Genomic DNA, 24,859 nt, shown 5'->3' with positions numbered 1-24,859 from the left:
CAATGTAATGGGAGAGCCCCATTATCACATGCGAAAAAGCATAGTTACCATGCAGGCATTTTTAAGAAGAAATCCACATCCTGCATGCTGAATAAGCCAGTATATTGAGAGCAAAAATGCAAACCCTATAATAAAACACAGTATATGCAAGTTGATCACAGTATATGAAAGTTGTTAAAAATTTGTTCTAGTGAGGGATTATTCACAGCAATTAGGATGTCTGCCCATGTGCTACATAACTATTGTAAAACAACGCACAGTGCTGGCACAAATCATTCTCATGGGTTTAGTCATTTTCAATGATCTTTTTTGAAGCTGGTGTCAGATCTCAGAGGTGAACAAGTCCTTGGCATACCAGATTTTACTCTCGAAGAGCTCTGGTAAAGACCCTCTTTTACATCAGACTCGCATTCTACAATTATCTCATTAATATGCTTGCTCTTAGAAATCTATTAGATGCTAATAATTCACATGGCACAATTTTGGGAAGAGGTTGTATCCTGTGAGGTCTGTTTGCACACATGAACACATGCAATGCAAATCTGATCGTGACTATGCACACTGTCTTCATCATTAGCTTGCCTTTGTTTTGACAGTGAACAAGTGGATTAACATTTCCCTCAATGCTGGTAATCGAAAGCAAAAAGCTACATACTGGCCTTCTAAAGCTCTCAATATACTGTATGCAATACTGGCATAAAATGGAGAAGAGCTGGCACCACCTTCAACTTAGATCAAGAACTCTATCTGAAAAAATATGTTTCCCCAAATACCCCAGTCATATCCCGATTTCACATAAAAACCCATACAGTTGTTTCGTAGAAAAATTCACAGAACCCAGCAATCCGTACCTTTAATGACTCGTACCCTGACAGCATGGTTAAAGGATGCAATGATGGAGCAAATATAAAGCCATTTAAACGTATTTACCTATGTTAACAGGGGATGTACGAATACTGATTTTTGTGTTATGGACAATAATAAAATTCTGTAAGACGTTTTAAATGCTACATGTGAATTTAGGCATCACATCATTAAAATGCACAGCATGAAAAATGGATATTCAATTTAAAAATTAAATAAATTAGTAATTATTATTGTTTTTACAGAAAATTTAAGCGAGCATTAGATGATGGACATCTAAGGGAAATGAGTATGTACAATGAAATATTCAATATATCTTGATTCAAAAATAATAATAATGAAAAACACTTACATCGGTTGATAACCAATACAATACCAATATATTGTGCAAAATCTAAAAATAAAAATAGGGGAAATGAGTATGCACAATTAAATATTCAATATAACCTGAAACAAATACATTAAAAATATAAACTACCAACATCCGTTGATAACCGATATGGTACCGATATAGTTCGAAATCTAAAAATGAAAAAATAGGGTAAATAAGTATGCATAAATAAACATTCAATATAGACAGAATAAATGAAAAAAAGCACTAACGTCGGTTGATAACCGATATTGTACCGATTGTGCATTCCTAATGTTAATTACGTCTCACACAGAGGCAACGCCCAACAGATATAATCCCATAGTTTAGGCCCCTATTCCCTTACATAGTAGTTCACTTCATTGTCTGCTCACACTGCAAGTTACAGGCCTCAGTGTGACAATAAAACCAGACAAGGTTCAGACACAATATTACAGTTCTCCGGAGGAAGGTAAGATGCTTTGGGCACAAGTAAAACAGTCATTAGGACACGTTTCGTAGAAACAGTCCTTTTAGCACTAACTAAACATACGCTGTCAGTGAGCTGGTGTTTATTCATCCATCCTTAACACAACACTCCAGTAACTGTGTGCACTAAAGACAGCATACATGGAGATATTGTGGAGCATCTTGACAAAATGGAAGGCATTGTACTATAATGCACCTTCTCATATGCTCTATTTCCTATCCAAGAATATCATGCTTTTCTGCTATAGTACTTTCAGCTACACGAAAACATTATCGTTTGAGAAGGAGATAAAGATGGAATGATGCATGGAATTGTACGTACATTTGGGGAAAGGGCCTAAGAGAAGGAAACTGCCTGACTCATGCAAAATATTCAGGGAAAAGTGGGCAGGGAGGGGGCGGAAACAGGACCAAGAGATGTGAAGCGATGAACAGGAGGTGCATGAATTCAAGTGTGAATGAATGATAAGCCAACGTTGCAAATAGCAGCAATGTTCCTCCAATGTCCCAACCCTTCCTTCATTTTCCCATCCCTCCCATTCCAGACGGACTCCGTGCTCGTCCAGTCTCACACCGTTCTGCCCTTTGGGCTGGCCAGTGTGCTTAGAGAAAAGAAAAAAGTGCAGTAAAAGGCCCAATTTAGCAGCACTTTGGAGAAACAAGCGCCTCTTTTGAATGACAACAGAGCAGTAAACATGAAGACTACCATGCTGTTTCATAGTTTACCAAAAGTGGGCACCCAATAGTCTAGCATTCCAAAACCTTGCTATCTCTTGTCTCTGAGGAGACTGTGCTAGAATGGACAGCAACATTTCACCTTTATGTGCTCAATTCGTCATCAATAAGCGGCCCAGTGTTGTTCAACTGCTTGCACACATTTTCCGTGTGGAAATCGTTTAGATTTAAGCTAAACAAATGTGTGATCAAACGTTTGACCTGACCTGTTATAGCAACCTACATTTGAACACTACAGAGATGCAAAGAAAAACACATGTATCAGGTAAAATTCAAAGGTTTGTTTCACAGGTTTTGCTGAAGCTCTCTTTTGTGCTGGGGCGTATTACAGTTCAATAACAGCTGCTGAAGGAATAATCGGGGGGAAAAAGAGTTGCCCTCAGGCCTGTTTGTAAAGGTGATTTGAAGGAGCTGCTCCATTTTAACACAAACTCCCTCCTCCTCCTGAGCACTTTACAAAGAGACGCTTGATTCACAGTGCTGCGCAAATCATAGCTTTCGAAACCATTAGTGCATTTGCTATCAACAAACTTCTCCTTTGCGGATGGTGCCACATTCACACGTTTTTTTCCCCTTTGTTTTTACCAATAAATTAATCTATTCGAGTTTTTATTTTTCGGTCAGAGCTGCTGAATCCCACCCCCTCCCCCCTCTTAGAGCAGCAGTGGCACCAGCTCAATGAACAATGATAGGTTTTCCACGGCTAGAGAACGAGGACTCACATGGCATCCCTATGGAGCAGCATAGAGGGGAAATAGAAAGTACAACAGTGAATTATAGTCACACACACACACTCGAAACCTCCCATTCGCTCATACAGACACGCACACGCAACGCAAATTACTCACGCAAGAAAAAACCAGAGTGTGGGCAGCATCGTGTCGTGCATTGCAGCCGATGAGACTGGGGTGCAGAGTGCTGGGTAGTGGTATGGTGTAACATCAAAACCTTCACCTCGTTTACCACTCCAAACTCTTCATTGTTGCCTGTTCAGTCTCTTGTAAACCCACCAAAGTAAAATATAGCCAGAGACTGATCCTTTTGTGAACCACCTTTCAGAGTGAACCATCTTTCCGCCACAGAGATGAGAGTTACTGACACCTCTTCTTGTAATCTCTTTTCTTTTGCAAGGCATTTCTTTGGCTTAGATGGAACAACTGTGTTTATTAGGGCTATTAGGGCTGGTTGTCAATACATATTTCTCAGTTCAGATCAATTTTGATTCACAAGCACTCAATGCAATTCAGTTTGATAACGAGTTTGATTCTTTTTCATTTGATCGCGATTCATTTGGGGATATATCTTTTAATAATTTACATTTCGCTACTACATGTTTTTGATTCACTCAAAATAATTGAGAGTCATTTGTTTGTGAATTGAACTATACTGTATATTATTGCAGTCCATCTCACGGTACACAGCCTTTTTAACACATTACATTCACTGCAAACTGGTAAAATATAACTTTCTTTGTTGGGGCTTAGAGTAAAATACCTATCAATGGTTTTTAAGAAACAATATCATGATTGTTCAAATGAAGATCGCAGTTAATCTGAAAATAAATACTTTTTACCCAGCCCTATTATATAAGCATACTTAATTTCTAGTGCCTCATTCACACTGACAGCTTTTGAAAATCTGACCACAAATTAAATGTTAAAAATGTCAGTTTTCTTGCTGCAGGGGAAAACGTTTGTATATTATTTGCTGCAGTGCATAAATGCGTCATATCATGAACAAGACGAAAGATTATCAGTGTATGAATCTATGAATCAAACTAACGTAGAATGACGTCAAGTTCTGGATCGGTTTTCCTCACATGATTTTTTATTGTATTGCTGCACGTGGGTAAATACAGATCATATAGATCAGTGAAATCCCTCACAGTAATAGTAACGTCTTGCCTATAGTCGACTACAGCATCTCACAGGAGATGAATCAAGTGCATCTCCGCTGTACTCCTATTGGTTATCACCGCATTGCATCACCTCATTTCGTTTGCATGGAATAAACATTACTTAACTTTGTCATATCGCTGGAGATTTGCAGTTCTCACCGAAAACCAATAACTTACGGTTGGTTTGTCGTTGTGAGTTGCTGGCGGTGTGAATGGGGCTTAAAGAAGTTTCTGCACAGCCCTATTTATTCAGATAGGTTTGAAAGATTAATTCTGGTTAATTTAATTCTGGTACAAGGCATGTGTTGGAGAGGTAAAGGTGAGGAGAAGCAGGTAACGCAGGCAGGAATGGCAAAGACAGTACAGATAAAACAGTTAATGATCATTGTCTTTTGAATCTAACCCATTCATCATCACAGTGCTGCTTTAGCCCAACAAGGCTGTGTATGTCCATTTCCTAATGTGCCTTAATATGTCGAAATCTACACTGCCTCATGGGATGAGATCATGATGATGCAGTTTTTTGAAGTGGGTATCCTCGAGGCTCCTCAAAATTACCAAAACAAACCATTCCGCAAACAAACAATTAAGCAGTCATGAATTATTTAACAATTGCTAATACAGCTTACAAAACATGGACTGGGATTTGTGGTGCAATCGCAGAGCTGATGGGAGAAAAGCTCTTCATACAGGCAGAGTGAGGCTGTTGGAAATGCTCCTTTAGGGAATGAGTGAGTGGGAGATGCAGAGAGAAGAAGAGCGAAAGACAGAAAAAGAGCGAGAACGAGTGGAGGGGAGGGGTGTAGCTGTGTAGCTTGGGATCACAATCGCTGTGGTGCCATACCTCTCACAAACCCGAACGGTCCAGGCCGCGATGATCCAGGAGGAGATGCTGAAGACCAGCAGCACGGTGCCCGGGCAGATGGTCATGAGGGTCTTCATGACGAAGCGTGTGTTGAAGTTGATCTTGTTGAGGGCACCTATACTTCGCGAGGATGCGTCGGTGAAGAGCTTGCTATGAAGGAGCATGACCCGGCCAATCAGGTAGAGGCGGAGGAACATCGGGATGGAAAGAATGATGTCTACGTCGGCATCGGCCACAGAGGGCACGTAGGTGAAAGCCAGCCGGGCCGTCCATGTGAACACATACTGGCCCGGGATCGGGTGAATGGCACACACCAGCAGCTCCAGGACAATAAAGAAGATGCGCTCATATGTCATGGCTATCCTCCAGTCATCCGCCCCATTGTCCACCATGAACAGCTGCAGGGAACAGGTGAAGAACAGGGTGTATTAGCTGGCAGAGAAGTCGAGAGGAACTCTCTGTTCCTCTGGAAAACACATATAAGTGGATGTAATGTGATGACAAAGGCGACGTGTGCCATTTTTTCAATGGTAAAAAACGTATTCCAGCTTGGTACGAAGAGAAAACTATCAAACCGGGCTGATTCCCTCAAAAAGTGTAAACACTGTAAAAAAGGAATTGTAAAATAAAGGCAACATGATGGATTAAGAGTTGTGTCAGACTACTTCATTTATTAAATTTTAATTTATCTAAATGCAAAATCTTGTTCAGCCCATAAACTCTTGTCAAAGCCAGGGTTATTATAGTTAACTAAAACTAAAACCATATAGAATCTGTTACTTCAGATAAAATATACAGTAGTGCAAAAGTCTTAGGCAAGTTACTATTTTTACACCCCAAAAAATAGTTTTAAGCCAGTTATTTCGATCTTCTGCTGTAGTGTCAAGGAGTCTGACAACAGCCGGTCTGCTCTACACGGAGATCTGATCTTACCATCATCGAGTCCATCTGGGCTTACATGAAGAAACAGAAAAAACTGAGACTAAATCCAGAAGAACTGCAGAAACCTACCTGCAACGCTTCAGTACTATGAAAAGTTTTAGGTACTTGTGTAAAAATGCAGTAAAGTGAGGATGCTTTCAAAAATAATGTCATGAATAGATTTTATTTATCTATTAACTAAATCAAATCAATATTTGGTCTGACCACCCTTTGCGTTTGAAACAGCTTTTTTTTCCTAGGCACACTTGCACAGGTAGATTTGCAGGCAGGTTTCTTCAAGCGTCTTGGAGACATTGCCGCAGTTCTTCTGGATTTATTCTGTCTCAGTTTTTCTGCTTCTTGATGTAAATCAAAGACCGACTCGATGATGGTGAGATCAGATCTCCATGTGGATCATACCGGCTGCTGTCAGACTTCTTGTGCATACAAAAAAATCTCACTAGATTACTACAATTAATAGCAAAAGGAATGTTTGGAAATGTAAACTAATATTTCCTACTACAGCAAAAGTTACAAGTAACTGGCTTAAAACCATTTTTTGGGGTGAAAATAATAACGCGTCCAAGACTTTTGCACAGTACTGTGCATTAACTGAAATAAAATAAAACCCTTTTATTTCAGCTAGTTTCCAAGGCAACATTTATCATTTTACTGAAACAACTAAAAGTAAAACTAATAAAAATGACACAACACATAACACAATTACTAAAACTTTACCTAAAACTAGAAAATATAGCCTAAAAATAAAAACAACTAAATATTAATAAATCCTATAATAGCGTCTCAATTCTAAAATAAAAACAATGGATTTCAGGTCCATAAAAAATGTAATAAGTAACATTTTTGTTACAAAGATAAATAGTAATGACTAAATCAACAACCGGATAAAAATCAGCATAAACAGCAAAACAATTATACTATAACAGCAACAATAAAATGTAGCCATGCTGAAATGTCCAGATCAATTCAATGTCATTAATTTGGGGGCGGGACTATCGGTATGGCCAGCCAATGGCAGATGGGGGGAGTGTTTTAGAAGCCTCCTTGAAAATGTTTTTGAATTCTGTTTGTTGATGTTAGTGGCACAAATGTACACATTTTACCATTTCATGTACAATGATAGAATTTGAATTAATAGATCATTCAAATACAAGACAATCAAGTTTTTATTCTTTATAATCAAGAACTAACCTGTATTTCCCGAGCGTGGTACATTATTATAAGACCAAGCAAAATAACAGTGGAAAGGCTGATAAGGCATTTCAGTGCAAATGAATATGAAGATTCCTGCAGCAAGAGAAACAACACACACCATTAGTATGACCATACATAACCACAGTCTTGCAGCTTATGCTAAAGTTATGAAATCATGCTTACTAAATGAAACATTTTTGGATGAATAGATGCTGTCTAAACCATCTGCGTCACAAAATACACTGCATTGCTTCACCCTGGAGGAGTTAATCCCCACTGTGTCAGGAAAAAAATCACTTTCCATAATATTCCCCATGGCAACAAATGAACCTCATGCATCTGGGAGCCAAAACATCTGATTAGGTTTGATATTAGGTTTACTTTCGGCATAAACTCCCTATGACATACAGTACATGGACAATCACACTATGCACGTGGGTGTATTTGATGTGAATACTTGAACATGTTTTTCGGCACTGTCCTGTCATCTCAGCTTAAATGTGTTGGTGGGAGTGAGGGACTTGTTAGTTGAAATGTTAGTGTTGTACAAAAAAATGAGGATTACAGATCAGCATGTTTCAGAGACTGATAATAAACGGTAAGGTATAATGTAGTTCAGTATATGAAATACCCATTTAGCCCATCCAAGCATATCAGTCAATATTGAAATACAGTAAACCAGTATTTTTTTTGTTAAACTTAAAAGCTAGTCATTTTTTGTTAGTTAAATTAGTTTTTTAGCTTACTTTGATGTTATGGTAGGTACAAAACTGCCTATTCCTCTGTAACATCTGTCATGTCAAAATAATTCTATTCTAAATATACAAAAAATGATTGACTTTTTTTTTTTAAAGAAACTAGCTGTATGCAAAGATTTACAAATCAAAATTTTATGTTCTGTCAGAATGAGGAAGTGAGGAAAGTGTGCATAATTTATATAACCACAGAAAAGCAATTAAAAGATTCAATTTTAACAGTGAAATTAGACTCCCTTCTCCCTTACCCCTTCTAATTTAACCCCAGGTCCCAATGGTCCCTCTACGGAAAAATTAGGTCTGAAATTGTTATAAATTTCCCGTGTGACAAATTACACAGTAAACTAATTATTGCACCTGTTGGTCACCGGAAGGTTTTTTTTCAAAGGTCAGATTCCTAACAAACACATCTGGAGTGACTTTCTTTCCTGCTGACATTCACATGCCATTGTTGCTCGCTTTTCTTTTTCTTTTCTTTTCGTGCAAGATCAAGCCATGTGATAATTCGGTTAATTCAGCTGAATGTGACAGTAGCAGTGTAGCAGTTCTCTCCCACATGGCTAGAAATAGCACAACCATTACAAAATCCACATCTCAAGGGAACTGAGTGGTCACAGTACCAAACACCTCATTTTGTGGACCCTGCATTAAGAATCGCTTTGGGAGTTGTCTGTAATAGGCCTACCTCAAAGTTTATAGCATTTCAGCCCTCCAGTACTGCTTGTGAAAAAGACTACAAAACAGTAAGGAGATGAGAAGAGCTACATCCCAGAGTAGATCGATGTGGTTTAGAGGACAAATATTAATATGATATACACTACCGTTCAAAAGTTTGGGGTCGGTACGATTTTAAATACTTTTAAAAGAATTCTCTTCTGCTAACCATGGCTGCGCTTATTTGATTAAAAATACAACAAAAATCAGTTATAGTATTAAATATTATTCCAGTGTAAATCAGCTGTTTTCTGTGTGAATATATAGTAAAGTGTAATTTATTCCTGTGATCAAAGCTGAATTTTCAGCATCACCAGTGTCAGTGTCTTCAGTGTCAAATGATCCTTCACAAATCAGTATAATATGAGGATTTGATGCTCAAGAAACATTTATTATTATTATCAATGTTGAAACAGTTGTTGGTCTGTCAGTTGTACAGTTTTTTTTTTTTTTTTTTAGGATTCTTTGATGAATAGGAAGTTCAAAAGAACAGCATTTGTTTGAAATAGAATCTTTTGTAACATTATAAATGTCTTTACTGTCCTTGATAAATAAAAGTATTGATTTCTTTCCTCCAAAAAATAAAAAAAATAAAAAAATAAAATTCTCACTGACCCCAAACTTTTGAACGATAGTGTATGTATGTACTACAATGGTGGCTATTTATGCCAAAGGTTATGAGGGATGACATGAGGAATAGTGGGCTCCAAAGGACTGAGACCACTAGTGAAAATTTTACATGTTAAACTATTAAGATTTCTTTATTAAAAAATCTATTATCAGCATAATCATTTGCTTGAAAATTTTAATTGAAAAATTATCATGAATTCCAGAATGTCTTTTTGTTTGTCCTTTTTGCTGTATTGACAGCAGCGCTCAAGTTGATCAATTTCACAAATGTATTCATTTTTTTAATGTACGAATGTATTAGTGACCTATACATAGTGCAGAAAATTACTTATTACTTATTTATTTGAGATTTTTCTAAAATTTCTGTTTATTTTTAGGTTGAGATTTTTAATCCCAGAATTTCACTGTGGTCTCAACCATTTGGATCCCACTGCTTATCATGTGCATATTTTGCATATGTATGGGGCAACATGAAAAGAGGAAGCACCTACCTTAGTGTAAACCCCCCAGGATAGTTCAGTCTCAGTTACCATGACAACGATCCCAAACATACCGAATATTAGGGCATAGTCACTTAGCCGCTTGCGCTTCTCAAAAAGTGCCCTCCTGTGGCCCAACTTGTAGCCAATATCTTTATTTTTTTTCTGTGGTGCGTTGCCACTCTCTCGGACCAGGCTCTCATTGGACGCCTTGCTGGGGTCCTCGCCACCTCCCTTGGAGACGACCACTTCCAGGCCGGAGCTGTGAAGAGTCTGGAGCGGCTGGGTCTCAGAGTCATGCTCTGCTAGGTTGCGTCGTGACGCCGCCAGGCTGCCCAGTGGTCTTACCACTCCTCCATTGTACTTGCAGCTGTTCATGGCTATCTGAGGGAGTGAGTGACTGCTCTCGGAGAGGGAGGGCTTGGATCCAGCATGGCTCAGCTTAGTTCGCTCAGCATGTGCCTGTCAGCAAAAATCAAATACAGACAAATAGGTGTCAGCAGCATATACACTGAAACCCAGCATTAATCTACTCTATTGGCCCTGCTCCATGTGTGTCCCAAGGTTCATTTCATCAGAAACCTACTGTAGCATCTTCACACCTCAGTGTATCACAATGACAACGATTCCATTTACACCTGGTCACATAAATGTGTTTTTGCAAAACGGATATAAATCCGATCTTCAATTACCGCGCTATATCCAGATTTAATTGAGTGCACGTCACCGAAAGTAACAGATATATGCTGCATTTTATTGATCATCAGCTAATTTCTAAATCAAAGACGGCAATAAGAGAGAGCGGCAACAGCCCTGGTAAGATCATTTTGTTTCTTTACTTTTAATGAAGCTGATTGTGCGTTAAGCGTCTGCGACTTACTTTCACTTTTGCGATAGTTTGCACGTTGGCTTGAGGAATAAACGCTCAGCTGCTCATCTGCGGTAATGCGTGTTGCAGTAGCGTGTCATATCTGACTATAACATGACATATAGCCTATATAACACGCTCTCACACGTTTATTTTTTAGAATTTTTGGGAGGAGTAAAATTAACATATGTGGTTTCAACAACCAGATGCATTTACACTTGCCCAGTTTCGTCTGGAATGCGGCCGTTTCGGGGGGCATTTACACCTGGTCTTTTCACGATCGGATAGCTATCCGATCACAGAAAACGCATGAAGTGGCCAGGTGTAAACAGCCCCTAAATGTAATTTGGACAGTAAACAAGTATAAATCGATACACTTTAATATAGTTGTGTGTGAATGATCTAATTTTATAATGAGCAAACTGTGAGGTCTGATAAACTGTCTACTGCTCTGACAATATGGATAAACAAATAAAAAAAGACAGTATTTCTTTTTAGTTCAGCCCTCTGAAGGAATACAATGGCAGAAATTACCCACACAGAACAGATGTGCAGCAATCGTGATGGTTAGCGGCTAAATATCCCAATATGGAGAGGTATAATGACGTTTGGATGTTTCACTGTTAGCCTGGAGTGAGGAGTGGGCTTTGTGAAAGCTGTGGTACTGGTGTTCTCTCACACTCCTGGATCCATGTTTCTCTCACAGGTGAGCAAACAGTGGAAAATATAGTGGAGCTGAAATTGGAATACTCGCAATTAGGCCCGTTAAGATCATGAATTTTTATTGTATTTGTATATTTTCGGCGTCTTGGAATGATATAATTAAATTTTTAAGGTAATATATAAATATATATTTCTTCTTGGTCCACTTTATATTCACACTGGAGCCCAGCAAACATATAATATCTGTGTGAAACTGTAAAGACCAACTTTACACGAATGCTGGCATTTCTTAACACGCTTAAATTTACTTTATTTGAATGACAAAATGTGACTAAAATTTAAACTGTAAAATTATCACAGTTATCCAGCCATCTCAAATAATTGCGATTAATAATTAACTTATATACTTCTTGTTTAGAACAGTTTTATAAAAGCAATTAGGGCTGCACAGATATAAAAATTTTGGCCGATATTATAATTATTTTAATATTATGACAGATTAGGCAACTATGGAAGCCCGTTTCTATGGAAGCCCGTTTCCACCACAGTTGAGTAAAAAAATATAATTCTCTAAGTCATAATAATGAGAAACTTTCTCATAATTATGACATAAGTATCTCATAATAATGAGAAATTTTCTCATAATAATGACTTAAAGGAACACGCCAACTTTTTGGGACTTTAGCTTATCGGATCGTATGGGGTTCGATTTTCTGCATTTTTCGCATCCGTAGCAAGCAGTTGGAATGGTGTTTTGACAATTCAGAGCCACCGAATCACGGTGTTAAGTCATTATTACGAGAAAGTTTGTCATTATTATGAGAAAGTTTCTCATTTTTACGCGATGTTAAGTCATTATTACGAGAAAGTTTTTCATTATTATGAGAAAGTTTCTCATTATTACGAGAAAGTTTTTCATTATTATGAGAAAGTTTCTCATTATTACGCGATGTTAAGTCATAATTACGAGATGTTAAGTCATTACGAGAAAGTTTCTCATTATTATGACTTACATAATTATATTTTTACTCAACATATGGCGGAAACGTATGGATGATGGAAAATCTAAAATAAAAAATTGAGGAAATAAGCATGAACTAAATATTCAGTATTGGTCAATACTGATAAATAATAATATTGATAATTTAAAAAAGGTCTTCATGCTCATGTACCGAAAATATGAGAAAAAACTAGAAAATACTTGAAAATTGTACACAGATTTCCAGATGAAGCGTTCTTTAACAGATTTGGAAAGGTGTGCTGTCTTATCATTCCTCCATCTATTTGAAATCCATGAATCACCCTTCTGTGTTGCTGCTTGTTCATACACAAAAATACAAATGAATATTGACCAGCGGATGTCGCTAGTGTGGCACTCCCTTCTGCTCCACTGCTTTGAGCATGAGTAGAAGTGCGAGAAAATAAGTCACGAGAAAGTTTCTCATTATTATGAGATGTTAAAGGGATACTCCACTTTTTTTGGAAATAGGCTCATTTTACAACTCCCCCATAGTTAAACTGTTGAGTTTTACCGTTTTTGAATCCATTCAGCCGATCTCCGGTTCTGGCGGTACCACTTTTAGCATAGCTTAGCATACATCATTGAAGTGGACAAGACCATTAGCATTTCTAAAAAAAAATTACCAAAGAGTTTCGATATTTTTCCTATTTAAAACTTGACTCTTCTGTAGTTACATCGTGCGCTAAGACCGACGGAAAATGTAAAGTTGCGATTTTCTAGGCTGATATGGCTAGGAACTATACTCTCATTCCTATAATCAAGAAACTTCACTGCCGTACCATGAGTGCAGCAGGCGTAATGATATGACGCAGCGCCTGAAAATAGTTCCGTTGTGTTGACGGAAGGTGGCCTATTTTCAGGCGCTGCGTCATATCATTACAGTTGTAAAATGAGCCTATTTCCAAAAAAAGTGGAGTATCCCTTTAAAGGTGGGGTATGTGATTTTCTTTTTTGAGCATTTTTTCAAAATCACTTGAAATCCTATTCCTTAACCCACTTACTATCACGACGCGCACACAAAAGGTTAGATCCAAGTGCAGTGGTTTTATTGGGGTAATCCAAAATCGTAATCAGCCAGGCAAAGCGTCAAAATCCATATAACACAGTCCAAAAACAAGAAACAAAACATGACAAGAACTCCGAGGTGCGAATAACATTAAACAAGGACTCGATGACAATCACAGAAACAAACAGGATACACACAGATAGGTGACGGGAAACAGCTGTGAGCAATAATCAATGAGTGACAGGATGATGGGAAATGTAGTCTAAATGTAAGGACACAGTGGTGGAAGAGGACCTCTGGTGGATACCCAGGGAAACACAAACCAGACACTGTGACACTTACAGCCACTGAGTTAGAAGCACTGAAATGAAAATTAAGCAATTTAATCATCTGTGGAACGGGCAGGCCTCTAAAAACTCCAGCCAATCATTTCCAAGACCACCTAGAATCATTGGACTGTAAGTGCGTCAATCAAACGGTCGTACCATCCCCCCCTCCCCCATACCCCTCGCGCGTGTCCCCTGTGTGCACATACTCAAAGCTCGTGACCCAGTCACAGTAAGTGCAAGTCGCCCCGGACGGTACAGAGAGAGAGAGAGAGTAAGTGCAATCTCGCGCATCTGAGTTTTGCAGATGCATGATTGCGCGTCCATGTTCTTCGAATGGGTGGAGTCAGGGCCAGCGTTGGAGGAAAGAAGGTAGGACCTTTTGAGTTGTGTATTTTCAAAATCTGCCAGCCGTTTTGCAAAACCCATACCCTACCTTTAAGTGATTATTATGAGAAAGTTTCCTATCATAACGAGATGTTAAGTCAATATTACGAGAAAGTTTCTCATTATTACGAAGTTTCTCATTATTATGAGAAAGTTTCTCATTATTATGAGAAAGTTTCTCATTATTATTATGAGAAAGTTTCTCATTATTATGAGAAAGTTTCTCATTATTACGAGATGTTAAGTCATAATTACGAGAAAGTTTTTCATTATTACGAGAAAGTTTCTCATTATTACGAGATGTTAAAGGAGCTGTATGTAAGATTGTGGCCAAAACCGGTACTGCAATCACTTTCAAATTACTGTAGAGTGGTGTATCCCCTCCCCCTCCCCCCTGACTCGAGGTTGCCAGATCGGCTGCATTTTTTTATCCGACACGTGTGTAGCTGCAGCTGTGGCAACTAGAGCAGAGCTGGCAACCCGGATGGCGCAACACTACTGACTTCGTGAATGGTCGATAGGTGGAGGGTGGAGCATCAGACCAAAACACAACATGACAACATCAACATCAGTTGAGGGCTGCAACTTCACTTTTTAAATGACAATATCCTGGCCGGACTACTGTTGTCAGTGATATAAGTATTTGAAATTAACATGATTTCTCAATGTCTAGTGACATATCAGGGCCCTTTTATGATTAATTCAAATACATTTCTTACATACAGCTCCTTTAAGTCATAATTACGAGAACGTTTTTCATTATTACGAGAAAGTTTCTCATTATTACTAGATGTTAAGTCAATATTACGAGAAAGTTTCTCATTATTACGAAGTTTCTCATTATGAGATGTTAAGTCATTATTACGAGAAAGTTTCTCATTATTATGAGATGTTAAGTCATTATTACGAGAAAGTTTTTCATTATTACGAGAAATTTTCTCATTATTACGAGATGTTAACTCATAATTACGAGAAATTTTCTTATTATTATGACTTACAGAATTATATTTTTTACTCAACTATGGCGGAAACGTATGGATGATGGAAAATCTAAAATTAAAAATCGAGGAAATAAGCATGAACTAAATATTCAGAATTGGTCAATAATATTGATAATTTAAAAAAGGTCTTCATGCTCATGTACTGAACATCAGTGCCACAAAAAATCATCACAGAGATTACAACAGAACAAAATATGCTGGTCTCTTCTGTTGCATTGTTTTGGACCTGCTCTCTACATTCTTGAACAAAAGAGAAAAAAATGGCAAAATCTTGCTTTAGCAGAAACTTCTTCACAAATTAATAATGTTGACTACAAATATGTGTTAGCTGTCACCTCACATTTGCACTGGGTAATCAAAATCCAATATATTTCCACAGAACCTATTCATTAGCGCTCAACTAAATGTTTATGTAAATCTAATCAAATGAATATGGAATAGATACTCTGATTACAAACAATTCGACTGTTGGAATGTAAAATCTCATCCAGACATCATAGACAGTATAGATATGTATGTACACATTTAAGTTAACCACTCCAGACACGTTGACGCATCTGCCATCTTGGAACAGTCAACACGCCGATGCTGTTATCACTCACAGTAAAAATCAATAAGTTTTCCAAGATGCCACAATATTGTGCAGCCTCTAAAAACCGCTGAGATTTAGGCCACATCCACACGAAGCCAGAGCTTTCCCTATCCAATATTTTTTTTCCCTCATTCTAAAAAGAAATTGCGTAAACACGGCGTCGTCTCAAGAAATATCTGCATACGCATGAAACCACTGAAACCGACTCAAAACGATGTACTATACATGCCAGACCAGTATGTGGCGCTGTTATTTTGCCACAGAGATGCACTAAAAACAGAGAAGACTTGGAGCATGTGCATAAACCTTGCCGCTGTATAGAACCAAAGGGGTAATCCACCAGCCGGAAACTGAAGTCTCCCCGGGGGCCGCCATTGGCTAACAAGCCTTCACCTGCTGTTAGCATTCCATTGACTCCCATTCATTTTGGCGTCACTTTGACAGCGAATAACTTTACATCTGAGGCGTTTAAAGACTTCATTTGTCCATTGTTTATTTCTAAAGAAACACGACAATGTATAAAAGGCTCCATTACTTTGTATCTTACGTTATGGCCCCGTAGAAGCAGTTTTTGTAAAAATAGGCTAACGATTGCGTCATAACCATGCGACTCTCTGTCGCACAGTAGAGAAATTACCGTATAGACAGAAGTAGAACCTCGCGCGCAATCGGGGGGATGTGGAGACATAAAGTCAAGGGAGAAGCCCAGAGAGTCATAAAGTTGCTGTTAGCTCATGGACAGCTCCTACTCACGATCTTTGGCTCTGCAAGATTCGGAAGGGAATGATTCAGATTCCTCTTGGCACAGCTACTAGAAGACGTACAACTGTGAGACAGGTTGATCACGTCACATCTACGTCATCAAGCTCAGTGTGAGCACTGCGCAGTGCGCTCGGCAATCAGAAAGTGGGTGCTTCTAATTGACTTCCCTTTTCTCCGTTGAAGTCTATGGGGTCGCTGTGTCCATTTTTTTTACTGTCTATGTATAGAACACATATTAGGCTCAGTAGCTTCTTCTTCTTCTTTTACCAAGAACTTTATTGAACAATAGGCTAAACAACCATAAATGGCCTGGTACAAAATATGAAATGTCTTAATCATGGCATATAAAATAAAATATAAGGAAATAAGTAAAGTAAAGAAATAAAATAAAAATAGATTTAAGTAAATAATAAATAAAGAAATAAAAGAGGCTCAGTAGCTTCTGCAGCACGAGTACACAAGCATGTAGTCCGCAGTTGTTGTTGCTGTTACGTGACGTACCGGTGTCGGACTAGGGTCGACGCATGGGGTGATGATGACATAATGTGATGTTTCACAAAATATACGAACTGGCTATACGCACGAAAACGCAAGGGTGTCGTTTTCAGATTTATCCACTCTAGGACCGGGTTTAAAAAAATAGCGGTTTCAGGCTCCCAAAAAGCCAGATCCGTCTGGACGAAACGCCGATACGATACAAAATGTTTACGTATCCAACTGAACGCGTCCCCGTGTGAACAAGGCGTTAAATTCCCCCAAAAATGGCATAAACTTTCACAGGTGAGAATGTGTTTCTTTGTGTTTTTATATGTATTAACTGGATATTACAGATTTTTAAACTATGGTAACTTTTTAATGTTGTGTTAGCTAACGCCTTCATCTTGTTTTATTAAATCCTAAATCATCTGCTGAAGACTATTGCAGATGTAGATATTCATACATACATATAACTACAGTTGCAGACACCAGCTTTGACCATTCTAATATTGCGGACGGCTTAGCTTACGTATAGCGGCCAACAGAAGCAGACTCTGAGGCATCTATGCATATCTATGATAGACACACACTTACACAAGCCCGTCACAGTGGCTTTTCAGTCTAACAACTTGGCTTTACATACAACTGCCATATCATATCACTTCTTTCCTAGCTATTCTGAACTTAATACAACACCATTTCCAAACACCCCATCAGCTAATGCAAGTTTGAGTGTGTCAAATTTTTAATGTCAGTACTATTAATAGGAGGCTCTGAACACAGAAGAGGCCACTTTGAAAGTGATGGCATTAAAAAAAATCACTGCGTTAGTGACGGGAGAATATGCCAACAGAATCATCTACCTTTGTATGAAAGCTATAATGCAAAACCACATCACTAGTAGGCATGTTTTCAAAAAGGACACATTTTGTACTGGAGGACCAAGAGAGGGTACTTGCAGTGCATTATACAAATTCACACTGTTTGCTTTGCTTGCATGCGTTATGCAACCTTTCAGTGTTTCCTTCTAACTAGTGATGCACCGATGTGAAAATTGTGGCCGATACCGATAATGATATTAATATTGCTGTTATGGCCGATACCGATATTTACCGATGTCGATATCTCTGTATAGAAAACACATAGCGAGAGGATCCTCTTCAGACACTTTGAAGAACGACCAGACAGACGACATCGTTGCTCCCTCACCAAAGGCAAAGTTAAACTGACTTTGACTTTTTTTTGCCGCCTCCAGCACCTGCTTCAGCACATTATGTGACGTGTAATGTATGCGCTCGTGCAAAAACAAACATCCCCGCCCCCACACTCACATCTACACACACGTCAAATACACAGGAATGATTATCGGCCTGTTCACATCGGCCCTATTTTTACATCGGAACGATACCGATGTGTAAAAAATTGACCATATCAGCCGATATTATATCGGCAGCCGATATATCGTGCACTAGTACTTCTAACGCAACTGGGACTGACCTGAAAAGGTCATCAAAAAGAATTATAACAAAAAAAAACATTATAATAAAAAACAATATAAAACCATAACCATATACAAACTAGAGTGGAATACAAAAATGATAATGATAATGTTTGCATGCTAATAATAGCTAGAGGTTTAGAGACTAAAATCATTTATTTCCTTTAACATTTTGATTTCAGGTTTAATAATTTCTATTTAGATGTTCTTACCAAGACATTTCCATATCTTGATATTTGCATATTTAAAAAAACAACTTTCGAATACCAGCTGAGGTGAAATGTTTTCTCATATTCTCACTTTAAGCAACACCCTGTCTAACACATTTCCTGTTATCACACTGGCATTTTGACCATTAGGTATCATTAGTGAATGAAAAGTAATAATTCCATTTTCACCAATATCATGCAATAGCCTGTGGGGATCAACTGAGATTAAACTACGCACTTCCTGATGATGCTAGGCATTATTAAACGCACAAAAAAGCAAAGCGCAGAGAATGTGCGTACTGCCCAAAGACACTGAATGCCTCTGTGATTCTTTTCTGTATGATGGGGCTGTTGTGGTTGAATATGTCCTCCCTAAAATCTTTAGCGTAAACTGATTCCATTTAAATGGACCTTTTAGTCATAGAGGAAATGAGGTGGCTAGGAAGATAAAGGAAGAATGAAAGACTTTATTAGAAGGAAATTTTAAAAGGTTAAAGACAGCCCTTTCCTTGTCCTCTTTCTTACAATTGCTTTTCCGAAGCAGACTTTCATGGCTTTTGGAACAACAGCATTAAACCCTGAGGTGGTAAACCCCTTTATAAACAGGAGAACATCAGTGACACATGCCGCTATAATGAGTTTATTCATATACTATGAAAAATAATGCAGAGAATTAAAACCAGGCCTTCATTATAGATAAAGAGAAGCCATGGCAGTAATACATTTAGATATTGGTGCTTAATTATATCAAACACTGCCCATAGACAGTTTGATAACAGTGATATTGTGTTAATATGGAGATAGGACTGATATGACACTACATTGCTGATTGTTTTCATTCACAAAGTCTTTAATTTTTCATCATATAATCTATTAATTAATTATATTAGAGAGGTTTATCAGATGTTTCGCATGACATTACTCCAACACCAGAGCAAGGATCACTGAGCAAGCAAAGAAGGGAAACTAAACACTGACTTGAAGGAAGAATAAGAAAGTATTTACAAGTAAACCGCAGTTTTATGTTAAGCCTTTCAGAGCACGATGTCTGTGCTTGTGGAACTGTGGTGTCACACGCCACAATAGCAAACTACTATTAGGTTTCAGTTTGTGTCACATGATATTGAAACTGTATACTTGATTGGTCCCTCTAAGCCAAAATAGTTTTTGTTTAAGCTATTAGCCAGAACAGTGTGGTTGAACAAATGTTACAAATACACCGGTAAGTATATCAGACTACACAAGTAAACAGTTATTTTTATAAAGAGCACCAGCAAAATGTTATGCATGTTGATTCAAAGTTATTTATTAAACAATATCAAACAAAAACCAATATCAAATTCAGTTTAATTTTCCGAAAAAAAGGGGAAAAAAATAACTATACATGACATCTTCCCTCATTTTTCTGTTGGGAAAACTGCCAGTGTGTCTGCAGGGTACAGCTAGACACGTCTTGAGTGAAGCAATCGTGATCTAAAAGGATCAAAGCTTAATTTAATGATACAATTAAATTGAATGGAGCATCAATTAATGGACGTGTGGGACAGATATCGAAGGTTATTTGTTGCAGTTCTTCAGATGAAAAATGATGTAAGGTTTATGTATTCCAAAAGTCATTTTGTTTGCATTACTGGAGCAACATGTCTCCCATTAACAAAGCTTGTACACAATAGAGCACAGTATTCAGAAGTACTAAAGGTCTCTGACTCCACCCTGCCCGCTATATTCTGCCCAACTGATAAGACTCTCTGCCTAAATGAATTTCCTTTGACTGTAGGCTATACTCTCATTAGTAACCTTCCTTTCAACTATCTAGCATCAGATATCAAGAGTTTTTTTTTTCTTTGAAAAGGTCAGTTTATTTTTCTTCCTTTGTTAGCTTTCTTCCTGTCGTACCGGTGCTCCGCTCGGGTTTAATCCAACCTTGAAACTCTGAAAACAGCTAAAAAGAAAAAGTCTGTATTTGGGATGATTGGTGAACCATAGTACAACATTTTAGCTAAAGGTGCTGAGTGTAACTTGTTCGGGAAACATTTGAAAATTCTTTTTTTTTTTTTTTTTTTTGATTTAGTTTTCTATATTATTTTTACAAATCCATTTGGTGAGACTAGTGCACTGTAAAAGATTATATGATCAATAAGTTATGACAACATATTTTTTACATTGCTTTAACTCACCAAAATAAGTTATAAGTTAGTTATAAGTTTATAAGTTAGGCCTGTGCAAGATTCAACTCATTTTTTAAAGTCAGTTTAATGTAATTTAGGTTGAAATGACTTAAACATCCAAGTTGATTAAGGCAGCAACTTTTTTTACAGTGCAGAAATTACACGGTTAAAAGTGAATTATTAACCACAACACAGAAAGAAGAGAATCTAAACAAATGTTTTCCTGTGCACAAAAAGTGATCCTTTGCATTAGAGATACCTGTGATATGGGATGTTTTACTAAATGGACAATTATGCTTCTTGATGAAGAACAATGATACAATGATAAGCCAACGTATTGAAATGGATTCGTGCTGATTTTGATCTAATCCACATTTTAATGATTAAATTATTTGTCCATATATTCTGTGTGTATAAGCCCTTACTTTATGAGCCTTGGCTACTACCACCCAAGCAGATAAGCCACTGTGATTGACCAATTAAAAGGTATTTCAGAACCTGAGAGCATGAAGCAGAATGGAGACATGAATGGAGCCTCGGTGAGTGGCATCAGATAACAGGGTCAGAAAAATAAATGGAGCCCTGGGAGCTGTTCGAGTCTATTGAATGATCTGCAGATGAAGGCACTGGCACGGCAAATAATGAGGGCATTATTTGGGCACGCTGTAAAAGTGGCACAGATTCATATAACACAGATTTCTGCAGTGGTTTTAATTCGTTTTAATCCTGTACATGTAAAGGAAGATTCAAAAGAAAAAAATAAGTAATTGGGTAAATCATAATTGAGTTATGAACGAAATAGGATCTCATTTCAGCTGTTCTGTCCTGTGGCAGACGGGTGCTCAGACTCAGAGGAAACGAAGAGTGAAAATTGATATCAAATCTATCCAAATTCAATCAAAGTTTCAGTGCTGGATTACTTACTATGCCGTTATGCCTTTGTATGGCTGTAAGGATTAGTTGAAATTGTATAATAAGAGCTTAATTGAAGACTTAAATTAATTTTCTGAATTTTCAAATGCCATTATGATTTTCCAACCTTTTCATAGTTTTTTCCTCATTTGAATGATCATATTTAACTACAATTTTATTAATTTAATAATACAAATTTGGGCACTGCAATAAGACCCTTTAAATTAAGAGGAATTTCAAGTTTTGCGATACATTATGCTGTCAAATTTAACAAACGTGTGTGTGTGTGTGTGTGTGTGTGTGTGTGTGTGTGTGTGTGAGAGTGAGAGAGAGAGAGAGAGAGAGAGAGAGAGAGAGAGAGAGAGAGAGAGAGAGAGAGAGAGAGAGAGAGAGAGAGAGAGAGAGAGAGAGAGAGAGAGAGAGAGATGTGAAAGGCACAGTGGGTTTTATGTCCGCGTGAGTGTATGCATGAGATGCAGTGTGCTTGATGTCATCATGGTGATAGGCTGCTTACGAATACACGTTTTAGTAAATCAAATTAGCCGACTCAAAAGCTTAACCTCACGATTATTCGTATTTTATTTACAGCAAAATAACAACAACAACAGGCGTGGTCGCATATAACGCAGCGTATTCTAGGAGTGGCATATTGAAAGCTGTGCTGGTGTCCATACATACAAAAAAACTACCTTGTGTTTGCCTGCTCGATTTTTCCTTTCCTCCTTGTCGTGGGGCTCTGGCCACAGTTGACTGCTGGAGCCGTACGGGGGGCTGCTGTTTTCACCACTAGACACCGACGAGTTTCTCTCTAGCGCGCGCTCGCATTGATACGGCTGACAGAGTGCGATTCCCCTCTCCTGGTACCTGCCGTCTCGGTCACTCTGCTGCCGCTGGAGTCTGTGTTCCTGATGCTGATGCTGCAACAGCAGCTCCTGCTGGTTTCTGCACACTTGCTCCGATCTGCTGATGCAGTAGTTGATGGGCAAGCTGCTGCCCAACAGTAACTGAGCCTGAGGCTCAATTAATTGCCTCTCCTTCTCGGCTTCCTCGAGTGCATTTATCTGTCCTTGACCAGAGTTTGGCAAGAGTAGCTCAAAGGAGGGGTCCCTTTGTTGATTATAACAAGGTTGCTGCAGCAACTGGTTTTGGTCTCGACGCCCCCCCTCCCCGACGCCACGTTGTACAATCTCTTGTTTGTAATTAGCACTCTTTTGGCGCGTATCCCGCGTATAAGAAATGTGCGAAGGCAGAGGCGGCGGCAGCAGATCAGATGGGGAGGGCTGCGGGGAAACGGAATATTTCTGCTGAGGAGAATGGCTGCTCTGTGAGAGCCCCTCAGAATGACACTGATAGCCAGATGAGGCCCCTGGAAACGGATAGGGCTGGTTGTCGTAAGACTGACGGTCACTGTGCGCTCCCTGTGCGAGGATGCATCGGCCGGTCAAAGGCAGGCACTCGCCGTTCCTGGTGCCGCGGTCCGGACAAGACTGTACATGTCGGCTATGATGTGAGGAGGTGGATCGCTCCTTTATCGATGGCGGCGGGGGCGGCAGACTAAAGAGCGGGGCGACTGGACTAGATCCTTCCTTCTGACTGTCACGAGCGTCCGCGTCGTTGGTGTGCGGCTGGTGGACAGCTCCCGCGTGCCGATGCCGCATCCCCTCAATATCCGCGTCTTGTTGTGGTTGCTCCTTTGCCTTGTAAAGCACCGACACCCATTCATTGCGATGTGCCCCAAAAGAACCAATCTGACTTGTCTCATTGGTGGGCTTGAGCAAGACCTGCCTCGTGACGTCATCACTGAGATGAACACCGCCCTCGTGTGAAAACCGCTTTATGTTTACAGTTGATAAGATTAAACCTGAAATGTGAATTGGGTATTAGCAAGGTCATGCACGAGGCGAAAGCTGAATGTCTTGGCGGGATTTTCTTTTTCAAGCCTTTGCCATTGCATGGCAATATAAAAAAATAACGAGCATCACTTCACATGACAGGTGCACCGTTGTTATAAATTGGTTAATGTTACGACGTAAAGCCTGTGTTCAAACCTCCGCGTGCATAATGATAACGGAGGGCTGAGTGCAACTTGCAAGACAATAGTGAAGCAAAATCTGACGGGCATATTCAGTCAGGACGATTGCGAGTCTGATAATGCTGCTGTTCAAATTATCATGAAGTTTTAATGGGCATAGAAATTGATCAGTTTATAAGTGAATCAATTTAGAGAACATACCCAAAAGAAAATATTGCTCACAAAGACCAGCAAGAGTTAGCCTACAAAGATAGGCTAACCATTGAAAAGTATAACATTTGTATATTCACTTTAGAGATTTCCATGGAATATTATTTATAAGATTGTATTAATTTACTATCCCTGATATTTCCAGGTTTTCTGTCAACCCTGTTTTATATAACAGTATAGGTTCTGTAAACAAATAATGAGTAGCCTAACCTTAAGAAAAAGATGTTTGAAAAAAAAAAAAAAAACACTTGTACTTTGACTTCCTTCTCTCCAACAATCTCTGTTCACTACTCTGACTGACTGTTGTATAATGTGGAATAAATAATACTTAAGTTAAAGGTACAATATGTAAGAATTTTGTATCAAAATATCCAAAAACCACTTGCACAGTGTTATAAATTTCTTTCAATTGTGTACTTACATTATCCTAAATGTTTCCAAGAATTTGTCAATTCAGAGAAATTCACAATTTTAAATAGTGCCCATCCCCTGTCACTTGTCGCCTGTCAATGACGTAATACACGCGTTATCCCTGGTTTCCGCTTGTACTGCCATAGTAACCGTGGCGACAGACGTTGACAACAGCGTAACGTCTAGCGGCACCCTGTTGTTGTTTCGTTCAAACATTATGGACTATGGCAAGACTTTGGGACAAAAGGGGAAATAAAACGAGGATCAATATCGGCGTGCCGTTTTCGAGATGCTGAGAGCTCCGCGTCCACGACAAACTTCGACTTGACAGAGACGCCGCTCTTGCATAGGCCTGTCACGATTATGAAATTTGGCTGACGATTAATTGTCTAAAAAATAATTG

The 24,859-nt window shown here is 38.6% G+C and overlaps 1 protein-coding gene across 6 annotated transcripts in view; it reads right to left on the bottom strand.

The window, feature by feature from the left end:
- The window catches only part of kcnn1a (potassium intermediate/small conductance calcium-activated channel, subfamily N, member 1a), a 31,296-nt gene extending 7,716 nt beyond the window's left edge, over positions 1-23,580 (bottom strand). For 4 of the 6 annotated variants that reach the window (XR_008803943.1, XR_008803942.1, XM_056235422.1 and 1 more), the window contains exons 1-4: positions 22,493-23,580; positions 9,926-10,375; positions 7,333-7,428; positions 5,179-5,597 (exon numbers count right to left, since the gene is read on the bottom strand). Coding sequence is in view for 4 of the 6 variants with exons in the window: in XM_056235422.1 (XP_056091397.1) it covers positions 5,179-5,597; positions 7,333-7,428; positions 9,926-10,375; positions 22,493-23,461 (1,934 nt within the window). In the remaining 2 variants the exon portion in view is untranslated. The remainder of the gene's footprint in view (positions 1-5,178; positions 5,598-7,332; positions 7,429-9,925; positions 10,376-22,492) is intronic. The other 2 variants (XM_056235420.1, XM_056235421.1) reach the window with 2 other exon arrangements.
- Positions 23,581-24,859: the final 1,279 nt, after the last annotated feature.

Source organism: Rhinichthys klamathensis, unplaced genomic scaffold (assembly GCF_029890125.1).
Source record: "Rhinichthys klamathensis goyatoka isolate OS25496 unplaced genomic scaffold, OSU_Roscu_1.1 h1tg000422l_1, whole genome shotgun sequence".
Taxonomy (NCBI): Eukaryota; Metazoa; Chordata; class Actinopteri; order Cypriniformes; family Leuciscidae; genus Rhinichthys; species Rhinichthys klamathensis.
Note: the sequence above shows the minus strand (reverse complement) of the source record. Positions and strands in the feature narration are given on the sequence as shown.